Source organism: Cariama cristata, unplaced genomic scaffold (genome assembly GCF_000690535.1).
Source record: "Cariama cristata isolate BGI_N322 unplaced genomic scaffold, ASM69053v1 scaffold40863, whole genome shotgun sequence".
NCBI classification, from domain to species: Eukaryota; Metazoa; Chordata; class Aves; order Cariamiformes; family Cariamidae; genus Cariama; species Cariama cristata.
Window position 1 is genome coordinate 10,941 of NW_009608614.1, and position 9,624 is coordinate 20,564.

Consider the following 9,624-nt stretch of genomic DNA (forward strand, 5'->3'; position numbering starts at 1 on the left):
ATTTGTCTTTCAGTTTTCTAAGCGAAGCTAGATTGAAAAGCAGAAGCTGGAATGTGATAAAACATGGAGAAACGAAAATGCTGATAAATTATCCATTCTTGTTTTGTTTTATTTTTTTTTTTCCAGCAGGCTCTGTAGCATTTTTAATAATATAAATACTGTTTGACTTCATTACCGTACAACAGATATTAATGCTTATGATATTTAAAACTGGTCCAGCTGATCAACCCAGTATTGGTATAAAACTTGGGCAGCGACATCAATTGCCATCTCCCACATTTGCCAGTAGAGGAATGGTACCTTTCTCAGAGTAGGCAAAGGTAGGCAAAGGTCTGTTAATTACTCTGTTGACAGTCATATCAGGACCTGTGTTGAACGAGTTCTTGCCCGTGGGATTAACAGCAGCATGTGTTCGCATAATAGAGAGTGTTTATTTGTTATTTAGCGTGCCTGAAATATTTTTACTCTTTTACCCTGGTGTGTACAGAGGTATCTGACAGACAACATGCCATTTTAGAATGGATTTTGTTCAAGGTATCTGTGTTTATTTTGTTATAATTAGAGATGGTCCTTTTTGAAAACAGTGCTTGAAACATCACACGAATGCTAAAAAGAGTCTACACGGTATTTAAGAAATTACCAGCCTGATATTGAAAGGATAGATATTATTTCACTTTAAAAAAAAAACCAACAAACTTTAAATACTTTCAGAGAAGATCTTCACACTGCTCTCTCCGTCAGCAGTGGCGGTCCCTCGGCGCTGGTTTCTCGGAGCCGTGGCAGCAGAAGCTCGCCCTCGCAAACGCCTTTGTCTGCCTTTGCTGACCCGGCTGCACCGTGTTGGCTCTGCGGAAACGTCAGCTCGCTCTGCCCATCGCCTGTGCTGGGCTCCTGCTGACTGACGTCAGGGTGCGATGGCCGTGACCGACCGACCGGACAGTCGCTCTCCATACGCCTTGAGTTCACCGACAGCCGCCGAGTAACGCAACCGCCAGTGCCTGGGCTGCTGCTACCGCTGCTACCTCTGCTACCGCTACTACCGCTACCGCTACTACTGCTACCGCTGCTACCGCTACCGCTGCTGCTGCTGGTCCTGCCGCCGCAGCTCCATCATGCAGCCACGGTCCATCGCCCAGAGCAGCCGGCCCCGTTAGCCAGACTGGCCGCAGGCGAGGGAATGCGGTGAGAGCCCCGGCGGTCACGACACAAAGACTGAGCGTGGATGCCAACAAATAAAAAGCCAAGCCAGCTGGGGATTTGTAATGCGAGCGGCATTTCCAGGTTTCTTTTCCGTTTTGCTCTCATCCTGCTGTTGGATTTGAGATCATGTATGTGTTTTGCTGTTGATTATGAAGGGGCGGGGGGGGGTGGTGTTAAAATCTAGGGAGGGAAGAGGATTCAGAAGGATTAATATGCTGGTTTTGATTTAAGGGGATTTTTTTTCTTTTTCTTTCCTCTTATCCCTGCCCTTCATCTTTGTTAACACAGCTTTGTCTTTATTATTTTTATTTTAGGTCGGTCAATATTGTAGCCTTTGGGAATGAAAGAGACGAGTTTTCTGAGGACAATCAGCAGCCGAGCCTGATCTGGAGCTATCTCGGGAGAAGTGCTCTCGTTTCCCAGATTGACAGCAGCTTCTCTGCCAGTCACGCTGGAAACCCAGTTTTTACCGAGTACCAAGCCTGCGTGTTTGGAAATGTCAGACTGGTGGTACACGACTGTCCTGTCTGGGTAAGAGATCAATCTCAGTCTTTTTAACTGCACTTAACAGTGTAACGTGTTTTAATAACATCGAAGTATATCTTGATTTTAAATTATTTTAATTATTCTGGGATTTTATTCATATTTTAATTATTGCAAATAGTAAAAGCGTGTAAAATGTAACCAAGCAAATGCTGCAAAGTCTCAAAGATGCTACAGAAAGTTTCTCATTAACAAGCTGCTGCCCACCTCCCCTGTGGGAAGGTGATATTTGCAACCGTGGTGTTCAGTGAAAACTTTATTGAAGGTAATTCAGAGGTAAACAAGAACCCTTTTTTTGTGACACTGCATCATGAGAACTGTCTCCAAATATTTATCAACAATAAAACAAAATGTATATATTTTTTCTGAAAAAAAAAACCCTCAGTTTTCCAGCTTTGAAAAGTGAAGAGATTTTAAGATTTGGTATCTTGCAAAATATGGTACATGGAGTCATTTTACTTCTGCTACAATGAATAATCACATCTTAACATTATTTCCTTAATTTGAAGGCAAATAAAAAGGATTTTGGCACTGTTCCAAGCTGTCAGCACTTTTGTTAGTAAGTGAGATAACTTAGTTATGAGTGTGAGCAGATCAATGCTTATGTAAGAAATGATACTGATAATCTAAATTAAAACATGTTTAATGACTACTTAGTAGCCTTAAAAAAAAATTAAGCTTAGCAGCTTTCAGAAATTAAAGCAATAATCAGTTTCAGCTCCATAATTCTATCCTTAGGTTGATTTTTGCAGGGAAAAACTTTTGTAAGGGGAACTTTTTTTGGGCTCTGCAGGAATCCTAACAGTTCCAGAAATACATGATCAGAAGTTTGTACCCTGAAAACTAAATGATCCAGTTTAGTTATCTTTTTGTTGTCTCTGTCTCACTCCTTTTCTGTCGGCTGCACTTACAGACACGGGTTCGGACGGACGGGGGGATCTTGGTTTTAATCTCCGACGCCGCATGTGACCTTCACGTGCAGTTTGCTGGAGTCATTGGAGCGCAGCGATGAGTAAAAGCTCCTGAACATAAATGAAGGCTGTGGGACTTCAGAGGGTGTTTCGGGGGACTGGAGGCTGGTGAGGGAGGTGGGGAGGCAAGCAGGGATAGCTGGAGAAGGGGAAAGAGAGGACTGTGCCGGAGACGCCGTTCATGAGTTTGGGACTTGGTCATCTTTGAGGTCTCTTCCAACCATAATGATGCTATGATTCTGTGTTGTTTTAGTTGCATTTGCTCTTCTAGAAAACAAGATTCTTCAGTTCTGGTGACAGTGTCATTTTTGCCCTTGAGAAGGTAGCTTGTTATTGTCTGGGGCATGGCGTTTCTGAGGCCTCTTGTTGTTTCCTTTCTCAGCTAAAGGAGGCAGGAGATTTATTACTGGGAATGATGAGGAACAATTAGACATCTCAGATAGCCGGATTGGACTCTGAGGAGGTTATTTGTTCAGAGTGAAGCTGTCTTCTTGCTAGGGTGAGGCACAACGGGGTTGTTTTCCATGGTCTGGAAGCTTGAGGTTTGCTACGTCACAGTGGTCCTTTCAGGACGGTTCCTCTGGCAGCCTGGCGAAACGATACAGGACAATTCAGAACGTTGACTGACGTCGCCTCAAGTCATATTCTTCGTGGAAAAGGATTCTTGCGGCATGTTACTGAAACATAGAGATGGTGGTATGGTGGGCCTTGCACTATTTCCACCTCTGTCGTCTGAGCGTAACGTAAAGGTGGATTTGCATTTTACCTGAGATTTGTATCTCGTCTAGATTAAATCCACATGATTAAGGCAAGCCAGTTATAGGCGTAAACTTGGCAACTCAGACTGGTAGTCGTGAGTCTCCAAACTCACAGATGCCCAACTCCTCTTAGTCCTCTACAGCTCTCAGTCTGGAAAAGCAGTATGGAGGGACCCTTTTGTGGGACAGAGTGTGGTACAGGGTGAGTTTACTCCCGTTTCAGTCTGCGGCTGCTTGTCTCCGTCAGCCCAGGACACTGTTCAACTTTTTGAGTCAACAGCTCAAGTGTCTTCGGTTGAACTCTTCATGATGATAGCACTCTTCCCTATGATACAGGGCATCTTACTGTGTACCCTATCGCTCTTTGAAAGGGCTGCGGCAAGGTTTTCCAGCAACTGTCAAAGCGCTGGTGCGCTGATGGGTTGGAGAAACAAGAAAGGTCTGGACCATGCGGTCAACACTGCCGTGGTGGCATTGTCTTGGTGGGCACAGGGTCGGTGAAATGGCAGCAGTTCTGCCGTGGGAGTGTGGTATTTTATAAGCTGAAGGTGACCGAAGGTGGCTGCCAAACTGCAGAGTTGGGAAGCAAGGCTTCTTGGGCAAGATTACCCAAGGCAATGCCCATCAAATGTTACAGACCGACGTGGGGGAACGGTGTTTCCAACCTGCCATGGGACTGCTGTTTTCACAGTGGCTCCATAAATATTTTAACCGCCTGTGCAGGTATTATATTCTTTGATATTGCTTGGCTTAGAAAATTACAAGGACAAATTGATGTTTGCCAACATGTAAAACAGCGGTAGCGCATTGTGAGAAGCAATGAAGGTTTTAGACATTGGAACAGGCTCCCCAGGGAGGTGGTGGTGTCACCATCCCTGGAGGTGTTCAAAAGATGTTTAGATGTGGCGCTTCGAGACATTGTTTAGTGGGCATGGTGGATTGGGCATATGGTTGGACTTGATGATGTTTGAGGTCTCTTCCAACCAGCATGATTCTATGATTCTATAAGCTTCCTTTCCCGTGGCAATTGCAGGGTGCAGGATGGAAATGCTGACTTTGGGGAGGATGTTATCATTCACGCAGATGACCTGGAGTTGTAGAGATAGTGGTGGAGTAGACTTTCCAAAATCTGCAAGCAAAATGTCACCGTTTCCAAAACCGCATTGGTCTCCGTGTGTCAATCGCTAGGTGTATCACTATGGCCTGCCGTGTCTTGGGCTGCTTTTGCAAAGCTGCATGCTGTTATCTCCCACGTGCAGGGCACAGATACACAAGTGGATGGGCGACATTGTCATTCATGTGGCTAGAAAACATTTTGACAAAAAATGCAGCCCTAGGATGAGAGGAGATACAAAGAACTAGGGAAAACACACATGTGTGCTGACATCCATGCTGAATATTGTGATTTTAATAGCGGAACAGTTGCTAATGCATGCTCCTGTTGTGCTCTTATAAAGCATGTTGAAGTAGCATGTCCCAGTTTTTCTGATTTTTTGGGAGGTAAAACTCAGTATGGGAGCTAGTAACTTCCATAGAGTAATTTGCAAGATGAATTTTAAGATGTGCTTTGGGAAAGGTTGCTTTATTTAGCACTGTATATCAGATTTGACAGTCTTTGGGACTGAGTTGCTGTTTTATTGGATTTCATGTAGTTTGCAACTTTGGTCACTTTACACTGAATTTTGTTATGTTTCTGCATATGTACAAGTAAAAACTGCAGAAAAAGTGCAGGCAAAATTCGTAATATCTGATGGCAAGTGAATCTTCCTCAACTTCAGAATGAAGCAATAGCACCGGAGCTATAATTCATATTTTGATTCATTTCATTATGATGCTGGTAAATAAACGGCAGAATGAAAACTTTGCTGTGAGGGTCCCCTATCTACGTTCCCTCTCTTGTTCTTTCGTTTCTTACTTGGAGCGGTACTATAAGGACACGAGAGTGTTTCAGTCATGGACTGGGGGTCTCACTGTCCTTTTGCATTTGTTTTTTCCCCTCTGTAAGCCACCCATTTTGGGTTGTTATGCTTTAAAAGGGGGTGGGCTTGGTGTTATTTTTTTGTTGTTTTGTTGTGTCTTTTATTTTTCCCGCCCCAGGGAGCAATACCTCCAGAAATTTTTTGGTTTCTCCTGGTTTATAAAAACTGCCCAGTTTCTAGAGAATCACTGACATCATCGTGTTCCCAGTAGCAGAAATGTTACAAACGGAGAAAATAGAGGATCTGGGTTTTGGAGAGTGCCTCGTGCTGGGCTAGGCACTTGCCGAGGGACGGGTGCTGTGCTGTGTTTGTACCTGCTCCGAGGCTTGCACAGAGCTGCAGACCTCCATGGGACTCACTAGTGCTCAAACGTAACAACTGCGGTTTTGAAAAGGCGTTCTGTGAATTGCGTTTTTTAAATGCTACCTTTCAACAATCTCTTTACCTGAGCCTTTTCACATGTTTCTGTCTGCTTTTTTTTACTGCACAAACAGTAGTAGTAGTTCCCCAAACCCTATGAGCTTTCTTTCGTCCGTGGTATCACCCGTGATGTAGTTATCTGGCTTCTTCCCTGCATCAGCATCCTTGTGCTTCTTGTGCTGGCTAGGCTGGCTCGCCCTTAACATGTCTGAAGGTAAAGGAATCTGATCCGCTGTTTAATCTTCTTTATTATTTTTAGAAATCAAGTCAAGTTACTGCTTTAGTACAAAACCATAGCTTACAACCTTTCATTTTCTAATATGTTGTTCTTTCTCATTGTTAAGCTTAGCTCTCTGAAGTTGGCAGTTCACAACAAGTTATCATATCCTAGTAAATTATTTTCCCTACCTTGTTCTTTGTTTTTCCTTTTTACAGATACTATTAAATTACTCTATGAGAGAACAACACAGGACAATGCCAGCCCTTTTTTTTTTTTTTTTGAGGGGGGGAGTTCAGCTCAACCAGTTAAAACTGTTTTGGAAAACTTCAAGTGAAAAATAAAAGTGGCATTTCAGGGTTGTGGTCTGGATTCCCTTGATTTCTGAAGAAGATACTTCCTTCTGTGCTGCAGGTTACTTAGCTGAGTAAGTTCAGGGGACTGGTAAGTTATGGAGAGTACACCTGCAAAATGTGTTCTGCTGTGGACCTGAGTGATGAGAAATTGCAGAGAAACCTTGAAAAAAATGGGGAAGCCACTGGTATGTGGTGTGGGAAGCATCACTGGAAAGGCGGCAGTGTTAATGGAGGATGAGTCTGTAAATGGATCCTAGAGAGAGATGGACTGTCCAATATTCCCAGTGCAGCTCTCCTGGATGCTGGGGAAATCCCAGGGGAATGGTCCTCGGGGGTGTCCAGGCTCCCTTGTGCCCCCAAAGAGTGTTTCCTATATCTGCTGCCCCGGATCAAGGTCTGGGCTTGACGGACATGGGGACATTTACGAGGAGCTTTTAGAAAGAGCGTGGGCATTGCAAGGGCACTTGTGCAAGGGATTTCACTGCCATTCCAGAAAGGCATTCATAAATTATTTTTAACAAAGCAAGCATTGTCCTCTTGAGGGGTCTTGTGATTTTGTAGGACAATTGCGTCTTCATTGCCTCTGAAGGCTTTATTTTCAACGTTAATGCTTGAGAAGTATGATTTACTCATGGCGAGAATATATTATGAGACGTATAATGGAGACATGCAAGGAAAGAATGAAGCTTTTTTTCCTAGTAAGTCCTGAGAGGAATAGCGACAGAAATATTATAATTAATAAGGTCGTATTATAATAACCTTAGCTGTGCAGTTACTTTTTCCTTTTCTCATTGGCTGTCTTGGGAAACGGACCGTGCCAAGGGCGGGAGGCGTGATAAGGAGCAGCTGCTACATGAATTTCATAGACGGAGCCTGGAACTAAGGTTATTCCTGAATCTGAACTCTTGGTCATCATCTGAAGAGAAGAAATTTCCTCTGTCATTTGGCATGGAAGCTTCCCTCAAAGTGATAATCAAGGAGGCTCCAGATGCTCTGTCTCAGTGATGCCTTAGGCAAATAACCCTTTCTTGTCGGAGACCTTTTTGGAGGATTTTCCCAGCAGAGAGCCGCAATCTGAGCAGTCTATACTACGTTTGATACAAAATGAAAATAATTGCAGCAAGACCTCTGGAAACATGTCTTTCTCCTCTGTGTTTTTAAACATAACATCCATCTTCAGGAATGGTCTTTCAGGGGTGTTAAATCAAATATGTAAGGGCATGGTGAAATTGCACTAGGGTAACAGAAATCGGGTGCCGTGAGATGTTGGGTTGGCACATTCTGCATTTTTCACTTCTTGATGTTCCCAGGGCTGGCTCTTACCCTCAGAAAGTGGGGTCCAGCCCAACCAGAACTTCATAAACTTTGGTAAAATCCTTCTTGATAAGATTAACGGAGAGACAGAGTGGGCAGTGGCGGAAAGCACAGACCTCCACAAACCTGCCGCAACGTGTGGTCACACAGACCTGGGAGGCTGATGCAGCCCTCACCGTATTTCCATAGGATTTCTTTCCCCTAATAGTTAAACAAAGAGGTATATTTGCACACCCGTGTGGCTGTTTTCAGTAAGGATTTTGCTAGTTTTCCCCACATCTGCAGAGATGGAAATATGGCAAGCTGGGTTAAGTACAAGAAGGGTAGAGGAATCATACAAAGTAATAGCCATATTTTCATTTTGTTGTTTTGTTTTCCAAAATCTAACTGTTTATCTTATTAGTATTATTTTCACTAGGAAAGAAACCCCAGCCCTTTATGGTTTTTTTTGCTCTATATGGTATTGACCTCTCAAGACACTGCTTTGTTATATGCGTGAGCAGGCACATGTGGACAAACGCAAGTCTAATTCAACATACTCTGTTGACATTCCCATTGACAAGAAGGGTGTTAGAGCTGCCACTGGTCGAGGTTAGGGCATGGAGGGTCTTCCAGGCTGGTGTTTTATGGGACGGTGCTCTCCTTGGAGAGCCAAGATGAGGGCTGTGTGTCTGGATGTGTATCGGATACCTGGTGGTGTGTCCTCCGCTGCTGGTGGGGCTGGTGTCAGGATGGAGCCATGGCTCGGTGCGCTTTGGTATCTAGAAACCCTGTCCTCTGCCGTAGGTCAGGACTAGCTTTATGCTGAAGCTAAGCACAAGAGTCACAGTTGGTTCTTTCCTTGGGCATGGCTGTGTTCATATCGATCAAAAACTTGGAAATCTTCCTGAAATCTTTCTGTTTTGTAACACAAAATGGCGTCATAACGCACTGGAGATGTATCTCTGTCGTAAAATGGAGGGAACTACGAACCATATACAAATATATCACTAAGTGTAAAAAAAACATATTCCGTTCTGTTAGAAGTTTCTGTAAACATTTTTTATTATTAATGGTTAAAGTTGTGATGGAGTTCTTGTGTGTTTGTCTAGAGTACACTCTAGACCTTGCTGGTGATACTGCTGGTTAACACAGATCAGCGTGTGCAAACCTGGGCTGAGCTTGAAGACAGGGAGCTAGAAGGAAATTGCAAAGGAACAGGCATGCTTTCTGTTCGCCAACACAGAACAACTAAATATTCTGTATTATTTTTTGGTTTGCATTGTGTTTTTCCCTTAAACCTTTGTCATGTTAAATGTTTACAACCCGGCTAAAAATGCTCTGATAAGATCTTCATCAGTTAAAATATCTTAAAGCTGTCCCTTGAAAATTCTCAATTTTTACCTGATTATGTGATCAGTTTCTGCCAATGCCCATCTAGCTGGCTGTGTCCACGCACTGTAGCTGGTGGTCTTACTGCTAGAGGTGCTAAACGTGTGTTTATATGTTAACTTTATACTCTTAACACAGCCTAAATGATTCTGTTAAATGCTGGTAGAGATTTTCCTTACCCTGGGATTATAATAGTCTCTGAGTTGACTGAAAAAACAAATACCAAGAGCAGTGCTCTTAAAGCTCTTGTCAACATGGTGAAGCAGAGAATAGCTGTTCTTGATAATTTGTTAATTGTCTGTGGTTTTCTTAATACAGAACAAGAACATCTATTAAAGGACTTAATGGAAATACCTATTATACTTTGTTTATTTCCTTACTTATTTCTTTGTAAACTTAAGACTTAAATTTGGTGTGATGTGCACTGACAGTCTAGGCAAATATTTGCTTACTGATACGCTTCTGTCAAGTCCATGCTACCTCTTGTACTTAAGA

General features: G+C 43.2%; 1 protein-coding gene across 1 annotated transcript in view; it reads left to right on the forward strand.

The window, feature by feature from the left end:
* Positions 1–1,326: 1,326 nt before the first annotated feature.
* RHOBTB3 (Rho-related BTB domain containing 3) overlaps positions 1,327–9,624 on the forward strand; it is a gene marked incomplete at its 3' end in the record, with an annotated part of 19,650 nt that continues 11,352 nt past the window's right edge. The window contains exons 1-2 of the mRNA XM_009697199.1: positions 1,327–1,334; positions 1,515–1,731. Of these exons, the coding sequence (XP_009695501.1) occupies positions 1,327–1,334; positions 1,515–1,731 (225 nt within the window). The remainder of the gene's footprint in view (positions 1,335–1,514; positions 1,732–9,624) is intronic.